The sequence below is a fragment of the Ovis canadensis genome, chromosome 5 (assembly GCF_042477335.2).
Source record: "Ovis canadensis isolate MfBH-ARS-UI-01 breed Bighorn chromosome 5, ARS-UI_OviCan_v2, whole genome shotgun sequence".
In the NCBI taxonomy this organism is placed as follows: domain Eukaryota; kingdom Metazoa; phylum Chordata; class Mammalia; order Artiodactyla; family Bovidae; genus Ovis; species Ovis canadensis.
The window spans coordinates 29355504-29379545 of record NC_091249.1 but is presented as its reverse complement, the minus strand read 5'-3'; the positions used below and the strand labels follow the sequence as shown (position 1 = coordinate 29379545).

Genomic DNA, 24042 nt, shown 5'->3' with positions numbered 1-24042 from the left:
CCCACCTTGCTGCCAGGCTCAGGACACACACCACAGACTCAGTGGAAGAAAAGGGAGGGGTTTTATTCTCAAGCGTCTAAGGATTTACAAACGAGGGCATTTTGTTTTAAAAAGGGATGGGGCAATACTGGCGGCCTGAGAAGGGGTGGTGGGCCGATGGGCTAGGCCAGGCCGCCCCAGGCCCCTGGCTGCCCACTCTGCCCTCTGCCTGGTTGAGAGGGGGTGGCTGGTGGCTGGTGACTGGGGGGCGGTGGGAGGGAGACATAGGAGAGGGAGGGGGGAAGGAGAGGCTCCCATTTAACACTGAAGGGGAGGGGGGACATGGGTGGACACTTACACACGAAACAGAAAGTTAAATAAAAATTAAACCCAGGCAGCTGGCCTCAGGCCTGTGCGGGCCTTGGGGCTGGCCACGCAACCTTCCTGCTACCCAGAAAGGCCCCTGGCAAGGGAGGGCAGAGGCCATGCCTACTGGCCCCACACCCTGCCCCCCTCCCCTCACAATGGGGACTGGAGCAAGAAAAGGTGGCCACCCCCTGGGGCGGGGGACAAAGATGACTTTGAGTCCTTTTAAAACATGCGGCGTTTTGTGACTATCCTAGTAGTAACTAGATTCGGTGAGATAAATGGAGGGTACAGTGATGCCTAGTCTAGATTGCTTCAGCTACATCCAGCGAGGTTCCTCACCTTTGGTGTTGGTTGATTTTTGTGGTTTTTCTGGGGTTTTGTTTTTTCCTTTTTTTTTTCCTGTTATGTTATTTTGTTCTACTGTCCACTTGATTCGCATGCATCACCAACAACAAGGAAACACGGTCCCTCCTGCTCTGGCTGCTTGCTGCCCAGGGCCCCATGGACGCTGGGGCCTCAGGGTGGGCTGGGGACTGGCCAGCTCCGGGTGAGTCGAGGGGCACTCGTGGGCCACTACGAGGGCGTGACTGCCTGCACACGCCCAGCCCTTGGCCTGCTCCCACCTCTGTCCCTGTCAACACATCCTCGAACCCCCACGTCCAATCCGTGCACCCTCATCCCTGCCTCCCGGGGCCCCATGGACCCCCTTCTGTCACCCGTTCCCTCCGCCACCTCCCTGCCACACCAGCGCTGGCTGCCCTCCACCACGCCCCGCGCCTACTGTCCCTGAAGGCCACCCTGTGTGGCCACGGCCCCTTGGGCTTCCTCCGTACCCCCTGAGGTCCTCCACTCACCCCTGCAAGCTTGGCCAGTCTCCAGCCCTGAGGGAGGAGCAATCCCCCATCCCCAGAGCCTACCTTTGGGACTAGTCTCTCCCGGGTGGTGGCCCGAGCCCCCACAGCTCAGCCCCCAGCCCAGCCCCCCAGTACCCACAGGCGGTTCAGGGGGCTGCCGCCACAAGCAGCTAAACACGACTTTGGTAAAAGTTTCTGAAGGTACCAACAAAGCCCATGAGAACAAGCTCTTCTCCTCCCCCCACCCCCAAACACCCCACCAAGTACAATAAAATACAATAAACTCCAAAAAGGACCCCCTGAGATCAAAGAGAGAGAGAGACCAGCCCGGGTCCGGATGCAGTCACAATGTCCAGCCCGCCTGCCGGGGGAAGGGCACCCGCCAACTGGCTCATCACTGGCCAGAGACCTAAGTGGACCCAGGGGTCCTGCCGGGGGTGGCAGGACCTGGGCCAGGAGAGAGGCAGAGGCGGGGAGGGAGACGGGGAAAGCCAGAGAGGTAGAGAGGGAAGTGGCAGAGAGGGAGATGGAGCCAGGGTGCATGTGTGCATGGAGGGGGTGGTGGGGACAGCGCGGTGTGGGAGGGTGCAGGGAATGGCGGCTCTCTCCCGACCCCTGGGGGCCGCCCCAGCCCAGAGGTTACAACTGAATAAATAGCAAGACTGCTCGCGGCCTGCTGTCTTCCGTTCACAGTGTCTGTCGGGGTTGGGGGCACGTGTACGGCCGGCTGATCCCAGGATGGGAAAGGGCTGGGGCCTGGCAGGCCCATCTGTCCACGGCTGGTGGGCAGGGAGTCGGGGGTGGGTCGGCGCCCCCTACTATCTGTCCTCAGCCCTTGTCGGCCATCCGGGTCCCAGGGCTCCCCTGGTGGGTAGCTGGGGGACTGTGCAGGGAAGTGGGGGCCTGAGGCCGTGTCCCCCAGCGGGCCGGCCGCCACCGTGCGGCTACCTGAAGAAGGGTAGGTGGTGCTGGCTCAGGACCCCGCTTGTCCTCGGTGACTCCGTCTTCGCCATGACATCCTTGAACCAGGAAGCCACGTCCACCTCCAGCGTTTCGTAGCGCTTGATGAAGCTGTGTTCCTGGGGGCCCAAGGGGGTGGGGCTCAGGACCAAGGTGTCTCTTCCCTGGCCTCCAATGGGGTAGGGGTTTTTGGATGGGGGCTGGGAGGGGTCCTGGGTACTCACAAGTAGCTTATTATACTTTGGTCTCTTCCTGTGATCTTTAGTAAGGCTGAAGAGAGAGAGAAAGGAGAGAAATGAGAGCCAGGAGGCGGGGCCTGGCTGCCCGCCCCACTGACTCAGGGCCGCTGGATCTGTGGGCCGGAGCCCACGTCCTCGCCCCTCAAGCCTTGTGCCGACAGAGGGGCCAGGGTTGGCACTCAGGCCCCTTATCTGTGACAAAAACCTGACATGCACCGTGAGACGCCCATGGGAGAAGTAAGTAGGTGGGGGGGATAGGTAGATGGGTGGGCTTCTCACCCACCTCTCCACCCTCCCCCCAGAAAGCTCCTGTGCGGACACCCTGCTTATTGGTATGGGACCCTCTGAGCTCTCAGCCCTGGGACACCTGTGCTCATTCACAGTCCCCTGGTGAAGCCCAAGGACCACCCTGCCAAATACTCCAGGGCTAGGGGTTCCCTGTGGCTGAGTCTGGACCCAACTCCTAGCCCCTAGAGCTTGGGCTCTGGCTGGAGTCTGCAGCCCCCCCACCCCCATCCCAGGGGGCCCTTTGCCCCACCCCAGTGGCCTAAGCTCAGGGTCACGTCTGACCTTGCCCTGCCTTCCAGACTGGAGGGCAGGGCTGGGGGTGCTCACCAGTCTTTGACGAAGGACTGGAAGTCCCCCGAGAAGCCCATGTGTCCGGGCAGGAGCGGGGGCTCCTCTTGGAGGACTTTGGTGAGGACCTCAAAGTCCGTCTTGCAGTTCTTGTAGGGGAACTGTCCTGTCGCCAGCTCCACCTGGGAGAGAAACGGGCAAGGCTGGGCCGGCCAGGGAGGACGGGGCCCTGCCCTTTCTGCTGCCACTCCCTGCCTCCGGGCCCCGAGAAAACCCAGCCTCCAAAAGCCGGGGCCCCAACTCACCAAGGAGATGCCCAGGCTCCACACATCGGCCCGGATGTCATAGTCAGGCTTGGTGGGATCCGGGGGGTCGATGCGCTCAGGCTGCAGGTGGGAGGTGGGAGAGGGTGATGAACGAGCCCTGGGCCCGGGGTGGGTGCACCGCCCCTCCCGCCAGCACCCCCGGTCCCCCTACTTACTGCCATGTAGGCGGCACAGCCTGCGCTCCGCGTTTTGGCTTTGGAGTCGACCAGGCGGCCGCTGATGCCGAAGTCACAAAGCTTGATCTGGCCTCGCTCGTCCAGCAGGATGTTGGAGGGCTTGACGTCACGGTGGATCACGCCATGCTTCTCCTTCAGGTAGTAGAGCGCCTTCACAATCTGCAGTGTAGGCAGGGGAGGGCACTTATCGGCGGCGTGGAAGCCGAGGCTGGGGGGCGCCTGCCTGCCCACTCGTGCCTCCAGGCCACTCACCGCCACCGTCATCTTGCCCAGGATCCACTCGGGGATGGGGCCCTGCATCCGCTTCTTGAGCTTCTCTGCGCACGTGCCCATGAGCTCCATGGCGATGAAGACATCCGTCTGCAGGGACAGCAGTGGCTGTACCCCTCTGCCCACCCGACAGGCTCAGGGCCCGGGGGAAGAGATGGGGGCGTTGGGGGAAGCCCTCGTCTCACGTTGGTGATGAAAGTCCCGAAGCACTGCACAATGTAGGGGCAGTCGTGGCTCTTGAGCACCACATCCAAATCCATGAGGATCCTCTTGTTCTCCTCCTTATTCCCCGAGCGCCGCATTTGCTGCATGGGACAGCCGAGGGCTTAGCGCTGAGCCTGGGGCGCAGGGGCCCCATGGGACATGGAAGGGGGTTGCGCTCCCATGGGCAGGGTGGGGTGGGCTCACCTTGACAGCGATGACGTGCCCTGTCTTCCGGAAGCGCATCTTCCACACCTGGCCGCACGTGCCGCTGCCCATCTCCCCCAGGTTCTCCAGGTCGTTGATCTCCGCCTGGTAGCGCTGGCAAGGAGAGCCAGGGCTGGGGATCCAGCAGGCCTCTGCCCTCACCCCTGGCCCACATCTCCCAGCTGTGTCGTGCCCACCCTCCCTGGGGCCACCAAGGGAAGTGCGTTAGGTTACCTGGCCCCCGATGGTCAGGTAGCCCGTCTGCTTCATGATCTCCTGCAGCTTCTGGTCAATCTCGATGCTGAAAGGAGAGGGAGGGAGTGCCGGTGGAGGGGGGTCCTGACCAACGTGAGGTTACCCCAGCCTCCAACATGCAGAGGGTTCCACAGAGCTCACCAGTGCCACCCTGAGGCTGGCCCTGCGCGCCCTGACCTCCCGACCATCCACCAGGAGGCTCACCTCTCCATGCTGCGGGGTGTGAACAAGGTTGATGGCAGCCCCAGCATGTGGCGGGGCCGGGCGGGGGGCGTGGGGTGCTGCGGGGAGCTCTCGGAGGACGGTGAGCGGCTGCCCCCATCGTTGGCCAGTGGGAGCTGCAGGGCTGGGGGGTGGTGAGAACCAGGGGTGGGGAGGGGGTTAGCTCCTGGCTGGCCCCAACTGCAGGCCCTGGTGCCCCCATCCTTCCCTCCCTGGTATCCCTTAGGTGGGCCTGCACAGCCCCCAGCCCTGGCAGACACGGAGCGCCCCGATCCTAGACCACTCTCGGGGTGCTTTCTCCCAGCCCCCATGACTGGGAAGGGCTTGCAGTGGGCTGGTGGGGGAAGGGGTGGTCCCCAGAAGCTGAGGGTTCACCCCAAGTATTCCCTGATAGAGAAAGGAGGCCCTGAGGCTGCCAGTGGACCTCGGGCAGGTAGGCCGCCCCTACCCTGGGGCCCCTTCCTCCCCACTCTGCCCAGGAAGAGGCTCAGGGCCACCACCCCCACAAAGTGGCAACGCTGAACTGGGGAGAGTGGGTGAGAGACCCAGGCTTCCAGCTGCCTTGCCTGTTCTGTTTCAGGGTCAGGGAGGGCTGCCCTCTGGCCAGCAGACTCTGTAAGCCTCCGGCCTGGCCTGCAGAGCTGGGGCCAATGCGGCCAGGGCAGGAGCCCAGGCTGGACCTGTGTCCTTCAGGTGAAGGGAGCCAGGTGACCCAGCCCCTCCAGGGGCTGGCAGGGCTCCAGGGCCAGGGGCCGGGCCAGGTGGGGAGGTTGGTTCTTTCCAGAAGCCTGCATGCGGACAGCTTGGGCATGCTACAGGCAGGCGGGCAGGCAGCGGGCAGGCAGCGGGCACCCCAGGATGGGCAGGCGGCGTTAGGGGGCGGGAGGGTGGGAGACAGACAGATGGGAGCTGAGACTTGGGCCCAGCTGCCCAGAAGAGGCGCTGCAGAGACAGGCCGGAGAGGGGCTGGGGACCAGAGAGCAGGCCCCTGATGGACAAGGAGCCTCCCGGTCAGGCAGGCTACACAGTGGGAGCAGAGGCCAGAGTGGCCCTGGAAAAGGTGGACGGCCCTCCAGCGAACCCGCAAACCTCAGAGACCCTGGCACTCGGCCTCCAGAAGGGAGCCCCTGGCTGGGGAGGCCGAAGGCTACAAGCACCCCCCAGGTCCACCTCCCCTTGGAGAGCGGGCTGGGAGCTGGGCGGGGGGGCGGAGCTTCTCCCCTGCAAGTTCTCCAGGCGCCTGGTGGCGTGGGCCCAGTGGCCAACAGGCACAGACAGATGCAGTGTGGCTCTTGGCGCCTGGGCACTTTCTGTGCCCTGCTGGCCTACGACCTTGGTTGCAGCCAAAGCGAGGAACAGACCTATAAGCCTGGCCTGCCAGTCCCAGGAGGGCATGGCGAGAGTGATGGAACAGCTCTGGGAGCCCGAGGACGTGGCTGAGCCCAGTCCCCTCCACTGGCCCAGAGGCCTCTCCTCCGGTGCCCTCCCTGCTCTACCATGGCCAGAAGCCTGGTCCTAAACCCTCCCTCTCTGGCTGGACACTCTCCAGGGCTCCCAAAGACCCTGGATCCCTGGCAGACTGCCCCACACTGTCTTCGGCTCCCTGGGTGAGGGTCACACCCCTCCCCTCCCCTCCCCAGGCCTCTCTGTGCCCTGTCACCCCCACCCCCCACCCCCCACACAGTCCACTGGGCCCTCTGAGGGCTCCCCCAGAGCCCGGGGCCAAGGCAGTTTGTGGGGGCAGAGAGGCTTCCAGCCGGTCCCACAAACTGAAGCACGGCAGGTATTTAAGAGGAGCCGGTGCAGGATGGCTAAGGGGGGTAAGGCGGGAGGAGGTATACAAAGGCCCTGAAAACAGAGATCACACAGGTGGTGCCGGGCCCACGGCAGGTCAGGAAGGCCAAATGAGAGCCAGAGACTGAAGGGGAGAGAGAAAAGAGAAGGATGAATGAGCAAGGACGAGGGAAGACACAGGGCGGTGGGGTGGGGGGGGAGCATGCAGCCTGCCAGGCTGTCCGTGAGCACACACGCGTACACACACAGGGCACGGCACAAACCCACAAGCAGGTGCAGACGACACGCCACGGGCCCCCCAACAGAGCCGACTCTCCCTCATGTTCTTACACACACACACACACTTCCCAACCCAGTCCTATTACGCACACAAGGATCAATGAGGCCAGCCCGCCCCCCACCCCTCACCTTCCCCACAGGCAAGTCTGGCTCCCTCTTGGGCCCTGGGGGGCTGTTTACTTCCACTGTTGTGCTCCCCCACTTCCCAGGGGACTTTGCTCAAATGCCACCTTCTCCCCAGGCTTCCCAACCGCCGCCCTCCCCCACCCCCCAACCCTGCAGAATCCATGACCCTGCTCCACTGGGCCTTTCCTCCAAGGCACGGGGCCTCTTCCACTTCTCCCTGCCCGGAGGACCCCCCAACCCGCAGGGCCTCCCACCCCCAGGGGAGCACCAGCCCCTGGAACAGATGGGCTCAGTCCAGGCCTAGCACTGCTCAGCACAGGGTGGGAGGCGACACGGGTCCACTGAGCTGATGAAGTGGATCAGCAGGTAGGGAGCCCAACCTTCCTTCCCTCCACTCACATACATGCGCGCACACACACACAGATACACACACACGCCTGCAGGCACACGCACGGACACTTGGGACCCCCTCAGCAGGCGACAGACTCCTGGCGGGTGAGGGAGTCTGTTTCCTCCTGTGGGGAGTCCAAACCTGAGCCCGAGAGGAAGAGAGGAGCAGGAGGTGACAGGACAGAGGAAGTGGCCGGGTGGGCCAGACGCTGACCGTGTGGTTGGAGAGAGTGAGGGTGGGATGGGGGGACGCACACGCACACACGGAGCATGGGGGGGGGGGGAGGAGGGATGGCATTCTGCGGCCAGGGCAGCGGTTAGGTCAATGGTGCAGAGATCCAAGCAGCGATGATAAAAAGGCTGGTACCTGCTCGTTGGGACGGGGCAGGAGCAGGGCTTAGAGTGATCACAATAACTGGATGGGGAAAAGGAAGAAAAAAAAAGAAAAACAACACCACGATAAATCACAACAGAAACAACTGATTTGTCCAAAAGAAAAGAAAATCAAATCATAACAAGGAGGAGGGGGGAGGCACGCGGCACCAAACTGCAGAGAACAGAGATGGGAGGGCTGAGAGGATGGGATGGAGCTGACAGACACAGGCACCAGGAGGGGGCTCCCCAGGGCATGTTCTCCATGGGCCTCCCTGTGCCTCCTGCCCATCTGGGACAGCCACCCCGCCAGGCACCCCAGGCCCTACCCAGGCCTGTCTCATCCACGCTGGGGCTGGTGGGGACCCTCCAGTCCTGGCTGGGCTTCCTACCCCAGGCAGAGTCTAACACAGCACTGCTGCCTCAGGGTTCTTCCTGGGCCCCTAGAGACCCCTCCCCACTCCAATCAGGAACCCACCTGGATCAAGGGCAGAAAAGGGAGGGTGGGGAGTGGACCGTACACCAGAATGGAGGGTGAGGAGGGAGTGGTGGGAGTACCCAGATGAGGAGATATCTTCCCCACCTCTCAAGATGACCCGACAGGGAGCCACAAGAATCATATCAGAGAGGTTAACAAGGGGAATTTGCTGGAGGGACACAGAAAGCACGTGTGGGAGGGGACTTCCCTGGTGGTCCAGTGGTTTATATTCTGCACTTCCAACACAGGCAGGGGGCACGGGTTCCATCCCTGGTCGTGGAACTAAGATCCCAAATACCTCAAGAAGTGGCCAAAAAGTTATGTAAAGAAAAGAAAACGTGTGGGGAATGCTCTTCATCAGGTCATTAGGAAGGGGGAAAATCTGACTCCCTGTGAGCTTCGAGGATGTGGGGAAGGGTTCCGGAGGACGTTACAAGCAGACTAGATGTCGCATGGTGATCCCGGGCCAGATGCGGGTATTGAGGGGCAGCTCTTGATGCCAGAGGACAGGATTCCGGAGAGACAGGCACTGAGATCATGGGATCACAAAGTAGCGGTACGTGTATATCCTGGGATGCCCAGGTAGCCTCACACTGGCTTTGATTCAAGCTGACAAAGTTGCTATGCTTGGAAGCTTCGTATTTATTTCTGGAGAATCCAGAAAGATGATGGCAGTGAAACTAGTCCGCGGAGTAGGAGGAGGGGGCCTGGCTTAGGTGGGTAAAAAGGTAGGTGGCAGGGAGCCTGCTGAACCAGTGACAAGATCCCTGAGCGGGGAGAAGGAGGCACCAGACACAATCACAGGAGCAGTTATATATGGTCCAGCGATGTCGGGTGTCCCCAGGTCAGCTGCACTTGTGTCATCTGAACCCGGCTGACAAGGACCCAGGTGGCGGGGGAGGGGACCTCTCGACAGTCTCTGAGATGGCGACAGTGGAATCAGCTGGTGAAAAGGCATGTGTACACGTATACGGAGGAGCTGGATGTGGTCACGGCTGCATGGAGTAGGCGCACCAAGGCTTAGAGTAGGTGACAGAGGCTCCGAGGTTCCCGGTGATTGGGGGCGGGTCATCAGATGGAGGGCCTCGCCCTGGAGCCGGTAACTAGGTTCCCAGGCCCCATTAGGGGGAGCCCCGAGGCAGGGTGAGGACTGACGGGGAGCTCACGGGCCCCACGCCCCCCGGGTCACCGTGACCCTCTCCCCGCCGGGCGGAGAGGAGGAGGAGCAAGAGCGCCCCGGAAGCGGGGGCGGGGCCTGGCGGCGGGGGCGGGGCCTCCCGCGGCGCGCGCCCCGCCCCGCCCGCCCCCTCCCCCACGCCGCCGTGCTTACTGGGCCTGGGCCGCTGGGGGCTGATATCCAGGTTGAGGTCGATCCTCCGCCGGGCCTCGCGGTTCTCCTGCTTTAGCTTTGCTTCCAGGCGGGACAGCTTCTGCTCCAGGGAGGACGCCGCCATCTTCCCCGCCGCCGCCGCCGCCGCGCACCGCCCGGCCGCCCGTCAGTCCGGCAGACAAACACCGCACTGCGCCTGCGCTTGGATGACCCCGCCGAGCCGCCGTCTCGCTCTGCATGGCGCATGCCCGGGACGCGCACCCGCCCTTCCCGCGTGCGAACCTCCGCGCGTGCGTGCTTCGTTCCAGCCGGAGGGAAGACGCCTCCCAGAGCTCGCGGGTGGCAGCGTACACATCCTCCCAGTGTGATGCGCATGTGCAGATCCCCGAGAGCTCCGGCAGGAGGCGATGTTTGAAAACCCACTCACCATTCAGTTAAGAGCGGTGGGCGGAGAAAGCAGCGCGCAGGCGTACAGAAGGTGAGACGAGAGCACACGAGTGCCGTCTGCTGCGCATGCGCACTTCTGGTCTCTCGCTCTCTTTTTCTCTATTTTTAATTTCCTGCCGCTGTCCCCGGTGGTCGCCAGGCTGTGTCCTCAGCCTCGTTCTTTCTCTTCCCGGCCGGCCCTAGCTGGCACCCACGCCTTCCAAAACTGCCTTTCTCATCTCGGACAGTGCTTCGTTACGGTCCCTGTTGTGCTTAATTGCTGCCTACTCACCATAATTAGGCACCTGTGGGAAGCCCTTTCCATTTCAGCGGGGTCAGGGTTGGCCACGAGGACTTGAAGGGGTGGGGTAGGGTTTGGGCCACTATCTGGACGGTGGGAATCCAGCGGCGTGATCCCTATCCTCAGCGACATGGGGCCAAGGTCAAGGCTGGAGAGTTCCAAGTCAGATTGGCCGTGGGAAATTTGAAGGCATCCCTCATCTGTTTAGCTCCTGGACAATGCAGAAGTTAGGACCTGGGGTTTGGTTCCTCCACCTAGTGTCTTCACCACCTACACATTTTCTTCAGCTGGCCTGAAGAGCGCTGGGAAAATGTCCCCAGTCTGGAACCCTGGGGCGCCCAGGTGAGCAGCTTGCTTCTGCTCTCTGGTGCCTGGAGGAGGCTCACATGTTGGAGACACCATGGGGGTGGGGAATCCCAGGAAGTCAGGGTTGGGCAGGCTGTGCCAAGGCCCTGCCCACTCTAGCACGAGAAAACTGAAGGTTTCTGATGACTCCCCTGGTTGACAACTTACAGGTGAAGCAGATCCAAAATTGTGGAGCCATGAGAATAACGAAATGTAAAGGACAGGCACTTCTACGGGAAAAGGCTAGGTAGACGACCACCTGATGTCTCCTGGTTAACTGAGGTCTCTCTCTGCCTCTGCTCCCAGGGAAGAGGCTTATAGCCTTGATTCTGGAACCTGATTGTTGCCACTTGCCTCTACTTGGTCTGGTGGAATAGAAGACTTAGACAATGGCTGGAGTGGACACAAGGGATCAAACTTATTCTCAGACTTCCCTGGTGGCCCAGTGGTTAAGAATCCACCTGCCAATGCAGGGTACATGGGTTCAATTCCTGGTCTGGGGAGATTCCACATGCCACGGAGCCACTAAGCCCTTGTGCCGCAACTACTGAGCCTGTGCTCTGCAAAAGAGAAGTGACCACAATGAGAAACCCATGCGCCACAGCTAGAGCCTGAGTGCAGTGAGGAAGGCCCAGCTAAACCAAAAATATATATATAGTTCTCATAGTGTTATTTATTAAGCACCCACTGATATACACTCCCTCACATAGGGAACATTGAAAGACAAAGTCCCAGCCTACAGAAAAATGTACCTCCCCTGCAGGAGTTCCAATCCTTAGCACAGGCAAGAATAGCCCCCTGGGGGGTTTAGGGGAATGTTGATTGCTTGAAGTTGTCTGCAGAGCTTTTAACTTATGTGAACAGGAGCATTTTCCTGAGGAAGGAGGTGCCCAGCTTTCATCAGATTTCTCAAAGCATCTAGGGATCTAAAACCAAGTTCAGAATCCCTGCTCTCGACACCCAGATACCTACTCTGTAGGTCAGCATTTCCCAACATTCAGGCCTGGGATGGTCTGAATCAGAATTACCTGGGATGCTTCTGTTTACCAGCAAGTTCCTGGCCTCCAGCCAACATCCTGAGTCAGCCTTTCAAGGGTGGGGCCTGGGATGTTTTGTTTTGGAGATGTTGATTTCAGCCAAATATGAGAACCATTGCTTTCTGAGTTCAGGTGTCCATAGCAAGCAATTTATAAATAAGGGATTAATATCAAAATTGGGGGTGGGGGGGGAGGTTGGTCCCTTGTGTCTGTGTCCCCTCATTGGGAGAAAACCCCAGATGTAAGCTGTTTTGGTCAGGGGAAGAGGGTTAAATCCCACTGGGATGAGCCTCCCCCACCCCAACCCCCATATGTGGTACTGTGGCTGCTGTCTGGGGGAGGGCAGCATCTCTGGCCCAGGGCTAGAAGCAGGTCAGCCAAACCAAAGACACGGGTGTGGTTTTGGTCTGAGAGTCTTCTGACTGAGTTAATCCCTCCAGGATGTTCCACCCCAAATCCACAGCCTCCCAGACAAACCCGTCCCAGGATCTTGCCTGGGCTCCATCAACCTGACATGTCTGTTCCTTGTCTCCTGGATGGGGCCCACTTAACCATCTCCCTCGAAGATAATGGTAGAGATTCCAGGGCGGTAGCATCCAGGAGGCATTGACCTCAACCTGTCCTCCCTCCCCAGCTTCACTCTGCCTCCATCCGGTCCCGAACCTCGGCCGGCAGCCCATCGTAAAGGGTGTCCTCCACCAGGAGCCCCGACTTCTTGAGCCCCCCACAGTTGCCGAGCTCTTCCGGCAGTGCTTCCAGCCGGTTGCCCTTGAGCTCCAGGCGGCTGAGGGCCCTGAGGGCCCCCACCTGGGGTGCAAGCTGGCTCAGATGGTTGTAACCTAGAAGCAGCGTCCGCAGCTTGCGGCAGAAGAAGAGCTCGTCGGGTAGAAACTCCAGGGCATTGTAGGAGAGAGCCAAGTGCTGAAGATTCTGCAGGAGACCCAGCTCGGCTGGCAGGGAATGCAGCCCATTGTGCGAGACGTCCAGCAGGCGGAGGCTGGAGCACATGCCTAGCTGGGTGGGCAGCGTCTCCAGCTTGTTGTGGCTCAGATAGAGCTGCTCGAGGCCCCGGAGCTTCCGCACATGCTCGGGGACATAGGCAATCTGGTTGTGCCACAGCCGGAGCGTGAGCAGCTTGCGGCAGTGCTGGAAGCTGAGGATCTCCTCGATGGAACGCAGGTGGTTGTCCCGGAGGTCAAGCTCCTGCAGCGCGCCTAGGCTGAAGACGGCGTGGGGGATGCGCTCCAGCCCGCAGGCCACCAGCTCCAGTTCCCGCAGCACCGCCAGCTTCTTGAGGCTGTTCAGTGCCAACAGACGCGCCCCATCATTGTGCAGGCTGAGCCGCTGCAGGTGGCCAGCCACATCAGTCACGCTGGCAGGAACCTTGCCAGCGTTGCTCCGCAGAGACAGCACCTTCAGCTGCTTCAGCTCCCGGAGGCTCTCGAGGGTGGCTGCCCGGGCCAGCTCTGGGGGGAAGAGCCCCTCTAGATGCAGCTCCTCCAGACCACGCAGCCCAAACACCCAGAGGGGCACCTCCCGCAGCTCCTCGCACTTGATTCGGATGACCTTCAGGCGGTCCCGCAGGAAGATCTGCGAGGAGAACGGAAGCCTGGCGGGTGAGTGGAGCAGGCTCAGCTCCTGCAGGTGCACCAGCTGCGAGAGGCCCGGGGGGAAGGTGATGTCGCCAATGGCCTCCAGCCGCAGTGCCTCTACCTCGCTGAGCTCGAAGACCGTGTCCGGCAGCCCCGGGAGCATGCAGAGGGCCAGTTCCAGCCGGCCCCGGGCATTGCGCTGCAGCTTCTGCCGCAGCTTCTCGGCAGTCCACTCGTGGTTGAGGTTGAGCTGCTTCAGGCGGCTCTCGCTGACCTCAGAGAGGAAGACAGCAAAGCGCTTGGAGTACAGCGAGTCGTACTGGTCGATGAGGTGCAGCATAAAGGCGAAGTCGTTCTTGACGTCGGGGATGTCGCCCATGCCAGTTTCCTCCCGAACTGACCGGAAGGAGTACTCCTTGAGGGGCCGGTGGAAGAGCCAGTAGAGGGTGTAGAGACAGGTGATCCCGTAGACACACACGAAGGAGATATAGCAGAAAGCCAGCTTGGAGAAGAGGTGGGCTTTGGTGTGGTTGCAGCAGAAGCTGGCGTAGCCCGTCACCTCCGAGGTCTCCACCCTGCAGGCCACCAGGAAGCTGATCTTCCCCACATAGACCAGGTTGTAGACCAGGATGGCCAAGAACTTGCAGACCTTGAGCACCATCTGCCGGATATACATGGTGTACAGGATGTCACCCTCCTCCACGTGCACACGGAATTTCTTGACCTTTTCAAACAGGGCTTTGGCCTGCTCCCCCTCCTTCTTGTCCAGCAGGGTGACAGCTGGGGGCTCTGTCACCACCTTCTCGGGCTCTGGCAACACCTTCTCCTTCTCGCCCTCCCCTGCCGTTGTGGTCAAGGTCACTGTCGCCTGCCCAGCTGTGGTGGCGGCAGGGCCCTTGTGGTTCTCCCCGGAGACCTCAGACAGTGCCCGAGTAGTCCATGGCGAGTCAAAACACTTGCCCAGGATGGAGATGAAGTGCTCGATCTTGGAGCTGGTGCCGGGGAACTTGAACCAGAAGCTGGTGCAGACCATGAAGATGAGCGTGTGGATGACAACCAAGTAGGGAAAGTACTTGGCATACCAGTGGAGGGCCGTCTCGTAGCAGAGCTGGTTGATGAAGCTGTACTGCTGTAGGTCCAGGTTGTTCTTGAGGCCACTCAACTCCCGGAGGTCCCCCATGGGCTCTGAGACCCCCCGGGGCAGCAGCTGTTGGCACGGGGCTTCAGATAAATTCTCCCGGGGTTCATGACTGGGCAGACAGATTATCTTGTCCTGCGTCACCTGGGGATGGGGGCGAGTGTATGAAAGAGGGTGAAGGATCTGGGGTGGCTGGGAAGTTACAGGGAGAGGAAGCAGGCTGCAAGCAGGAGAGGTCTGCCTTGATCCCCAGCTGTCCTCAGCTGGCTGTAACTTTGGAAGAGTCATTAAACCTTTGAACACGGGACTTTGTCTGGAAATAAAAGAGCTGGGTTGATTCGTGTTCCTCAAAAAGATGTTAAAGACCTAGGGAATTCCCTGCTGGCCCAGTGGCTAAGACTGGGCACTCTCAATGCAGGAGGCCTGGGTTTGATCCCTGGTCAGGGAACTAGATCCCACATGCCACACCTAAGGGTTCATGCTCCAACTTAAAAAAAAAATGAAGATCTCACAGGCTGCAAGTAAAAATGCCACATAAGGCAACTAAGAACTGGTGCAGGTAAATAAATATTAAACAAAAAAGATGTTGAAGTCCTAAGCCCCAAATACCTGACCTGTGATTGATGCCTTATCTGGAAATAGTGTTTGCAGAGCAGATGTAATCAAGTTAAGATGAGGGAGAAATTTGGGCACACACACACACTCACACTGAGGGAAGATGCTGTGAAGATACAGGGAGAGTGTCCTCTATCATCCAAGGAATGCCTGAGGCCACCAGAGTCTAGACGAGAGGCACAGCCTTCGCAAGGAACCAGCCCTGTCAACACTTTGATTTCGGATGTCCAGTCTCTAGAACTATGACAGGATAAGGGAAGACTTCCGGAATCTCCCAGACCCCGCCCCTGGGAAACCCCGCCCCATCCAGGCCACGCCCCGCCCCGCCCCGCCCCTTACCTGGAGGGTGCACCCGAAGACCCCGATCATGAGCATGGCCACGGTGAGGTACTCGGCCAGCACGTCCCACCAAGGTTTGAGCACCTTGAAGGCGGGCTGCTGCTCCGTGAACTGCTTGAACTCCGCCACCGGAATCATCCTTCCTATGAGGACAGCAGGAAGCTCAGGAAAGGGCGCCTTGTGAGCCAGGCCCCCAGAAGAGCCAGAATCAACGCCTCTGCTCCCAGTATCCGCGCTCCGCCCCGCCGAACTCCGGCAGAACCCACGGCTGTGCGCTCCCTTCCCCTCCCCCGTCCCCTAGACCTCACCTCCTTCCTGGAGCCAAGCGACTAAGACTGAATGCTTGGCTTAAGGTGGTAAGTACTTACTGCTCGGTAAGTCCTCACCACCTCTGTTCCCAGGCACCCTTGCCCCGATGGGACTGGGCTTGACCACTCAGAATTCAGAAGGGGCATTCCACGAGGCCGCTGCACCACCGCTCGTCGGTGTGGCCTTCTCCCCAAGCCCAGGCATCTCCTCCCACCCTTGACGCCGGTCCCAAACACTTCGCTCTGCTTCCTTGACTCCAGACACCCGGTACCCAGGCGGCTAGCCCCGGATCCCTCCGTCACTGGACCACAGAGTCCCGAGATTCGGGACTTCCGGGGCGTGGACCCCCACCCCCTTCAGGGGCGCTCTGGGCACCACCTCCAACCTCCAACCGGAAAAGCCGGCTGGAGCCTGGCTCTGGTTACCGGCCCCAGGGGCAGGGAGTGGCGGAGCTAAAGGCTTGTTGGCCCTGGGGGGTGGAGGGTGGCAGTGACGAAGACACCTGGGTTTCTGGTGGGGCCAGTGTTTAGGATCTGCGGCGGAAAACCGATACCTCAAAGGCAAGGGCTGAGGGGCAAAGAATCAGGAAATGGAAAACTCACAGGGAGAGAGCCAGGGTGACACCTACGACTACAAAGTCTAGGACGGGGCTGGGCTGCCAGGCTCCTGGGCGGCTAGCCTACTCTGTCTGTCCCTGGGTTTCATTTTAGACCAAGGTATCATTATTCCAGATACAGCCAGCCAGGCGCAAGTCACTCGGGGGCGTGGACCACAAGCTGGAGCAGCACCCTCCCAGACAGGCAGCCCTGGAGCCTCTTCTTCTCAGGTCTAGAAGGGGAAAGAAAGGGAGGCAGCAAGGCCTCCACTGTCTCCGAGGGGGCTCCTAGGCCGGTCCATCCCCCCTCCCCAGCACCCATGCTCCCCAATATAAAGCCCCTGTTTCTCATCCTTCTCATGCTTTCCAGATGGCACAGTGGTCAAGAACCTGCTTGCCAATGCAGGAGGTGCGAGAGATGCGGGTTCAATCCCTGAGTGGGGAAGATCCCCCGAAGGAGGAAATGGCTTCCCACTTCATTATTCTTGCCTGGAGAATCCCATGGACAGTGGAGCCTGGGGGGCTATAGTCCATGGGGTCGCAAAGAATCGGACATGACTGAGCACGGAAGCCTGTTTCTCATGTAGGTTTCCTGGGCCCTGTGGTCCTCATCCTGATAGCTTGTCACTGGCTGGGCAAGGAAGGGAGGCGTCTGGGTCATTGGATCATCGTCCAGTCTCCCACCCATCTCCTGGGGGGCAGGGCCTGGCCTCTGTCCCACACCTCAGCCAATCGCTCTGATACCTCCGTGCCTCCCTCTTTGGTCCCCATAACCCTGGAAGGCCTCCCATTGCTACTGAATGAGGACAAGGTGGAAGTGGGTGGGGCTATAGGATGCAGGCCCCGCCCTGCAGGCTGAAGTCAGGGCAGTCGGCCACACCCCTTAATCCCACTAGGGATGGCATGCAAGGGAAGGGACACACCTGCCTACACCCAGTCTCCAGGGGCCCCTGACTCAGGCCCTGACTCACCCAGCACCAGGTACACGCAAGGGGGTACACAGAGCACAGGATCCCTCACCCAATGACCCAGCCCTTGCACTCAGTTTCACAACCTGTCCTCAACAACAAGCCTAGTAAAGGTGCCCCCCCCCCCCCCCCCCCCAGTGCATCACAGGCTTCAGGCACCAGGGAATCTAATAGAAACACACCCAGGGCAACTCCACAGCCCCCAGGGGCCAAATTGCAGCCACCGATTGGGACAACCTTGGGGGCATTCTAGTGTGTACACACCAGTGCACGTGTGTACAAGCTGAAGGGAGACTCAGTACCAGAGACACAGCCATACACTCTCTTCCAGTTCTGGCCACCCACTATTCTCCCTGCCCTGGCCACCTGCCCCTGCAATGGACACTGCTTCAATTAAGAATGGTGACTCTTAGCAGAAATGCCACACAGACAGGCAGGGAGGACCAACTTCCTGCCCCTGAGGCCCTGCCACCCTTCAGGACACATCTCACAATTGTGGAAGCTCTGCTACTGGTCATCCCAGACCCACAATCAAAAGCAAGAAGGCAGAGACACCCAGAGTCCCCAACAGATGGGTCAGAGGCTCCCATGGAGCAAGGTGTATACACAACAGCCTCAAAGGCAGACATGGGGTTATCATTATCTGTCTCCATGACTCAATCTTGATTGTTTGGAACCTGCCATTAAGTTTCCCCAGACACAAGACTGGCCCCCCTTTGTCTGAACCAGGCTGGTGGGAGGGCTAGGGGGGAAAGCATCATGGGGGTGTGGGGACAGGGAACTTAAGGCCACCAGATGTTTTCAGTGTCTTGTTTGACCCCCAACTCCGGGAGCATGGATATGGAGACCCTTATTTCCCAGACTCGGGGAAGTGAAATAACTCATTCAAGGTGTCCCAGCTTGTGACAAGCAGCATTTGAGGGAGACCCCCTGAGTCCTGTCCGTCTGATCACAGGCACTCTGTTCCAGGTTGAGCAAGAACCTCTCACTGGGATGAAGCATCTTTGCCAGGGGGCCTCAGAAGGGGGCTTCTTCCGGTAGAGAAGAGATGACGGGAGGATGTCTGCTCTGCCTACCAGGCTAAGTTGTCCTTGTCAGCCTCTGAACGGGAAATTGCCCCCTGTGTAGCCTTAGCTCCGCCTACCCATGCCTCACCCTTGCTTCTCTCTCAGGCCTCCCCCAAGCCCCCACGTTGCCTCTAAACACTGGCAGCGGTGGTGGGTGCCCCTGATCCCCCCACCCCCCATTTCTACCCACTGTCCAAGCTAAGCGGCAAAGAACAAAGAGTGACAGTTGTCAGCCCCGAAATGGGCCTTGGAGGGCACTCGGTTTAACCTTTGACTTCTACACGAGGGAGAAATTATGGTCAGGGGTGTGGGGAGCAGTAGCAGCAGAGCCAGTTCTGGGCCTTAGGCCTGGGGAGTCCCAACCTAGAACTTTTCCAAGCTGCCCTTCCAGAACTGGGGGATCTGGGCAGTCTTTAGGTTCAAGGGACCCGGAAGGGACAGCCTGGGGAGGCCCCCACGTGTTAGGGCTCTGAGAGGTGAGGGGCTCGCTGGGATGAGCTGTCACCGCCAAGAGGAGAGGGGAACAAGGTATCAAGATGCCCAGGGTGGACCCTAGCTGTTCGATCTTCACTCTGTCCTTGGTCAGGCCTGCCGGGCTCCCTGGATAGGCGCCCTTGGGCTGGCCAGGGCCGGGCCTCTCTCTGCACCGCCCCCTCTCACCACCGCCCCCCCTCTCCCCTCAACGCCCAGCTCCTCTGTGCCCCAGACGGCTTAGGGCTCAGGTCGCAGGGCCAGCCGCATCTCGGGCTGTCCTCCTGTGGGCCAGGTCCTCACCCCGCCACCCGGTGCCCAACCGCGGAGAGCCACCTACTCACCTCACGGGCCAGACGCTGTTTCCAACTCCTGTGTCCCGGGGAGCTGAGCGGCCGGGACTCCCGCGGAGTTCGCGGGCAGGACTGGGTGAGTCAGGGCGGGCGGGACCGGAGCCGCGGGCTGCCCCGCCCCGCCCCGCCCACCAGCCGTCTCGGCCCCGCCTCCCTTCGGACGCTCCCGGACTCCCGGTACCGCCGGAGAGCCGGAGGTAGGCGATTCTTGAGGGGAGGAGCTCGTCGGAGGAGCAGGAACGGTAGAATTCTGCGCTCCACTGCAGTGGGGCGGACCTGGCGTGGGGGACACTGAAAGGGGCTGAAGACGCTGGACGCCCAAAGCCAACCTGAGAGTAGCTTTCTGGGATCTAAGCTGTATAGGCCAGTCGGGAACAGGTGGAAGCCCTCCTCCTCCCTTCACTCCCAGGTGCAGCTACTTGGCTTTGAAACAGGGAATCAGTGATCTGGGCCCAAGGGAGGGCGGGGCGCTTTCTCCTTCCTGCTCTGACCACCCAACCAAGGGAGGCTCTCCACTGGGGAGGAGACAGAGTCCGGGATCAGAGGGCTCTGGGAGCCAAGGTTGGAGTCCAGTCTGGGAGATCTGCTTCTCAAAGGGAGACCCTGCTGTTCCAACCCCCACGATTTCCTCCCCACTTTGGGAGGCCTGACCTAGATCTCAGACAAGACTTTTACCTTGATCTGCTCTGTCTGCTAGATTCAAGAGAGAGGAGACCTGAGAAGGTGGGAGAGTGAGACCCCATCTCATGGGGAAAAGAAGCCCACAAGTTCACCAGATTAGAGATACTCTGAAACCTTGAGGGTTGGGACCCCCTAAGCTTAGGTTCCTCTGTGAAATCTGGCAATGGGCGTGACCCCCTTCAGAAGTCCCTGTGGGCTTGGCCATGGGCCGCCCAAAGATAAACCTTTGTGTGGACAAGATAAGTGAGGCTATATCTTCTCTCTCAGAGCTTCTGCTCTATTGGGGTGTGTGTGGGTGGGTGGGCGGGTGGGGGTGGGGAGAGGGAGAGGGTAAGGATGTGTATAATTAAGGAACAAGATAATGTCAATTTGTGACAAATGCTTGTGTATATAGGGGCTTCCCAGGTGGTGCAGTAGTAAAGAATCTGCCTGCCAGTGCAGGAGATGCAGGTTTGATCCCTGGGTGTGGAAGGACACTTGTAGAAGGAAATGGCAACCCCCTCCAGTATTCTTGCCTAGAGAATCCCATGAACAGAGGAGTCTGGTGGACTACAGCCCATGGTGTCTCAAAGAGTTGGACATGACTGAGCGATTAAGCATGCACTTATGCTGTGTATATAGCAAAACAGGGTGAGATGAAGTGGTAGCAAAGGGGCCTTTTGAGATGAATAGTTTCTCCTTTTCCTCTAGCCTCTGGAGTAGCTCCTTGAGACCCATGCCCTGAGGGTTTGTTCTCAGCTATATGCTGGGATGTGTGTCTTGTTACACACTGCTTTGCACTTCTGTGCAATAGTCTCTGCAGTCATTGGAACTGAAGCCCCATGAGCCCTAGACACATATCTTTTTTGACACTTCAGATGGTGCCTGGCACACAGTGGGCATTCAGTAAATGATGGATGGATGCTTAGTTCAGGCTCTTCTTGATGCAGACTCCGAGGCAAGGAATTAGATGGCAATAGTTTCTCTGGAAGGTGAACTCAGGAAGCATTAACGGTGAGCCAGTGGGGAAGAGAAGGAAGCCAGTAAGTGTTAATGAGGGTAGCTCTGGGAGATGATGGCAGATGCACCTCCAAGGTGTACCCACCCAAGGGGCGGGGAGTGGAAGCATTGTCGCACCAGCTTCTGTCTGTCGTGGCTGAGGGCTTCTCTGGAGACGGGGGTGGAGGGGGCGTTCACGCCTTGGGACTCCTGACTTTCCCTGCACGTGGGGACTCTGGGTGCTCAGAGGGTATGGGAGGGGCTGTATGGGATCTGCCACAGGTACAAATGCTTGAGTGGGATGTCTTAGCCATATGACATACATGCAATGCTGCCCAGTGGTCCTCCAGAAAGACTGCCTACTTTACATTCCCACTGGTAGTTCATGAGTTTCCCCACATGCACACTACCCAGGCTTTTTAACAATTGTGGTAATGTACACATACGTAACAAAGAGTTTGCCATCCTAACTATTTTTAAGGGTACAGCTCACTGGCATTAAGAGCTTCCCTGGTGGCTCAGAAGGTAAAGAATCTGCCTGCGATACAGATTGATCCCTGCAATGCAGGTTTGATCCCTGGGTCAGGAAGATCCTCTGGAGAAGGAAATGGCAACTCACTCCAATATTTTTGCCTGGAGAATCCCATGGACAAGAGGAGCCTGGAGGGCTATAGTCCTTGGGGTCCCCAAAGAGTCAGACATGACTGAGCAACCAGTACTCTCACTTCAGTGGCATTAAGTAATTTCACAGTGTTGGGCAACCATCCCCACCATCCATCTTCACAACTTTTTTCATTTTGCAAAAACTGAAACTCTGTCCTCATGGAACACGAATTCACTATTCCTCTTCTCCAGCCCCTGGCACTCAGCATTATACCGTCCATCTCAATGAATCTGAATCCTCTGGGGACCTCATATAAGTGGATCACAGTGGCTATATCGTTTTACATTCCCACTAATGGTACACAAGTGTTCTTATTTCTCCATATTCTCACTAGTACTTGTTTATTTATAACCAGCTTTTAAGGTTTTGTGAACCTGAGGTAGCTATCTATTGCTGTGTAACAAACTGTCCCAAAACCTAACTCCTTAGGACAACAAGAATTTACTGTCTGACAGTTACTCAGGACTTCCCTGGTAGTTCAGCAATAAAGAATCTACCTGCAATGCAGGAGACAGAGGAGAAAAAGGGTTCTATCCCTGGGTTGGGAAGATCCCCAGAAGAAGAAATGGCCACTCACTCCAGTGTTCTTGCCTGGGAAATCCCATGGACAGAGAAACCTGGTGGGCTATTGTCCATAGGGTCACAAAGAGTCAGACTCAACTGAGGGACCTGAGCTCACATGCAGCTTCTCAGGGTGAGGAATCAGTGAGAGTGGCTACAATGAGTGGTACAAGTCTCCCTTCCCTGGACCCCAACAACCCTTGAGTTGCTTTCTGTCACTGTCTATAGATTAGCTTGCAATTTCCAGAAGGTTGTATGAATGGGACCACGCAGGGCATTCTCAAGCTCTCTGTATGAACAAAAGTGATGGGGACGAGGTGGGGCAGAGGGAGCTGGTTCTTTGGAATGGGATAGTGAGTAGCTAAGAGTCTGGAGAGATTGGGCTTGAGAGCAGAGAGCCCAGTGTTTCTATGGGGTCGATGTGGTCTTTTATTTTTTAATTAATTGATTTGGCTGCACTGGGTCTCAGTTGCAGCACACAGGATCTTCAGTCTGTGTTACGACACACGGGATCTTTAGTTGTAGCAGGCAAACTCTTAGTTGCAGCATGTGGGGTCTAGTTCCCTGTGTTGGGAGGGTAGCCACTGAACCACCAGGGAAGTCCCCAGTGTGGTTTTGAGTATAAGCAGAGGTGCAGGAGGGTGCCTGGCACTGTCCCCCAGCTCAGGGCGGCTGAAGACGGCCATCTCCCTCTTCATGCTTCTATCCCCTCCATGCCACAGTCCCCTATCAAGGTACTCCGGGTGGCCCCTGCACCAGTTGTCAAGTCACCAAAATGACACCCCTACTCCCTCAGGCTGGGCTGGGAAACCTCGAACGGGATTTCTTCAGCTCCTTCATGCACTGGTTTTGACACCTCCAGCACCCTCCCCCACCCCCCCAATAATCTCATCTCCCCAAAGCCTGGCTCTATCCAGAAGCTTTTGCTGACTTGACTTTATCTGACCCGAGAGGGTGTGGAGAGTGGGGGTGCGCTGCCCTGTAGAAGGTTGGGTCACTTCTCACCAGCCTCGGTCTCTCTCTCCCCCTCATTCTTTTTTCCTCTCTTCCGCCAAATCGGGGCCTACCCCTACTTTCCCAGGGCTTCATTCTCCCACCAGTCTCCCGAGCTCAACGAGATAGGAGGTTTCCTGGGGTCTGTGAAAAAGCTTTGGGTAAAAGAGAGGTGGAAGCCCCAGGAAACCTGGGTCCGGGGGCAGCCTCTGCGGTCGCGAAGGCAAAGACTGGGCCAGGGACATCAAGAGGCCGGATTGGCGAACTGGGCACGAGGCGCGATGGTCCCGCCCCTCCTGGTTGCCAGGGCCCAGCCTATCCGCGGTCAGGCCGGCCTCGGGTCTCCAGGTGGTTGGGTGGGGGCCTGGGCAGGTGTGTGTGTGGCAGCGGATGGGGAAGAGGGGGTTAGACTGGATCGGACACCCCAAGGGGTTACCCCCTCCGCGAAGCCCCTCCGGTTGGGTGTCTGAGGTCCTCAGGCGCAGCCGCAAAGAAGCCGCCTGTGGCTCCCACGCGCTCCCCCCTCCCCACTCAGTTCCGCGCGCTCCCGCCTGCGCCTTCCCGGTCTGGATCCAGAGCACGCGCCCCCTTCTCCCCCGCCCGCCGCCAAGGGCCGGGCCCGCCTCGCGGCGCCGCCGCCCGCCGCCCCCTCCCCTCGCCTGCCCTCCGCTCGCCGCAGCCACCGCCGCGGCGCTCCCACCCGGCCCCACCCCAGGCGACCCAGCGTGGAGCGGAGGAAGACCGAAGGCCGAGGTGAGCAGTGGCGCGAGCAGGTGGAAAGGCGGCGCGGACCAGGGCCCAGCTGGCGCAGGGGGACGGGCTCGGAACGCGGCTCTTTGTCTCCCAAGCCCGTGCGCGGGCTGCCGGGACCGCTCCTCCTCCCGGCAGGTGCCGGCGTCTCTCCCGGAGGCCCGGGACTGCTCTGGGGGCTGGCGAGGGGACCCGGGTGTGTGCTCATCCCTTCATATGGAACCTGTGGCAGGCCCCCTGGCCCGACGCTGGTGGTCAAGGCCCTGAGGGGGCGAGGGGTAGGTGGGTTGATCTCTAGTCCTGAGAGGGAGCAGAGGCAGGCGTGGCCTGGAGGAAAGGCGATAAGGACGAGACTTGGGGACCACCATGAGCAGCTGCACTGGTGAGTGGTGGGTGGGTGGAAGGAAGTGGATCCAAGCAGAGAATTGGGCACCCATGGGTGGTGACGCAGGAGGA

The 24042-nt window shown here is 59.4% G+C and overlaps 2 protein-coding genes across 11 annotated transcripts; both read right to left on the bottom strand.

Moving 5' to 3' along the window:
- Window positions 1–42: 42 nt before the first annotated feature.
- On the bottom strand, window positions 43–9638 carry MAP2K7 (mitogen-activated protein kinase kinase 7). Of its 4 annotated transcripts, XR_011256971.1 has the most exons (13): window positions 9404–9628; window positions 7591–7638; window positions 4617–4758; window positions 4392–4458; window positions 4158–4271; window positions 3935–4054; window positions 3732–3839; window positions 3459–3638; window positions 3283–3363; window positions 3017–3159; window positions 2387–2432; window positions 1266–2281; window positions 43–874 (listed from the first exon to the last, which is right to left on the bottom strand). XR_011256971.1 is itself a non-coding variant. In XM_069589350.1 (12 exons), exons 1-12 carry the CDS (start codon window positions 9525–9527, stop codon window positions 2147–2149), a joined length of 1308 nt encoding a protein of 435 aa, XP_069445451.1. In that variant the 5' UTR covers window positions 9528–9638; the 3' UTR covers window positions 43–2146. The 4 variants fall into 4 exon arrangements, 2 of the variants coding, with proteins under 2 accessions (XP_069445451.1, XP_069445452.1); XR_011256972.1 differs by lacking the exon at window positions 7591–7638 and having other exon boundaries at window positions 9404–9638; XM_069589350.1 differs by having other exon boundaries at window positions 43–2281; window positions 9404–9638.
- Window positions 9639–11128: 1490 nt separating this feature from the next.
- LRRC8E (leucine rich repeat containing 8 VRAC subunit E) lies at window positions 11129–19269 on the bottom strand. 7 transcript variants are annotated; one of them, XM_069589348.1, is made up of 4 exons: window positions 18951–19010; window positions 15197–15339; window positions 14950–15097; window positions 11129–14386 (listed from the first exon to the last, which is right to left on the bottom strand). In XM_069589348.1, the coding sequence occupies exon 4, from the start codon at window positions 14282–14284 to the stop codon at window positions 12149–12151; it is 2136 nt and encodes a 711-aa protein (XP_069445449.1). In that variant the 5' UTR covers window positions 14285–14386; window positions 14950–15097; window positions 15197–15339; window positions 18951–19010; the 3' UTR covers window positions 11129–12148. The 7 variants fall into 7 exon arrangements, with proteins under 7 accessions (XP_069445449.1, XP_069445446.1, XP_069445448.1 ...); XM_069589345.1 differs by lacking the exon at window positions 18951–19010 and adding an exon at window positions 15505–15823; XM_069589347.1 differs by lacking the exon at window positions 18951–19010 and adding an exon at window positions 15565–15808.
- Between the last annotated feature and the right edge of the window lie 4773 nt (window positions 19270–24042).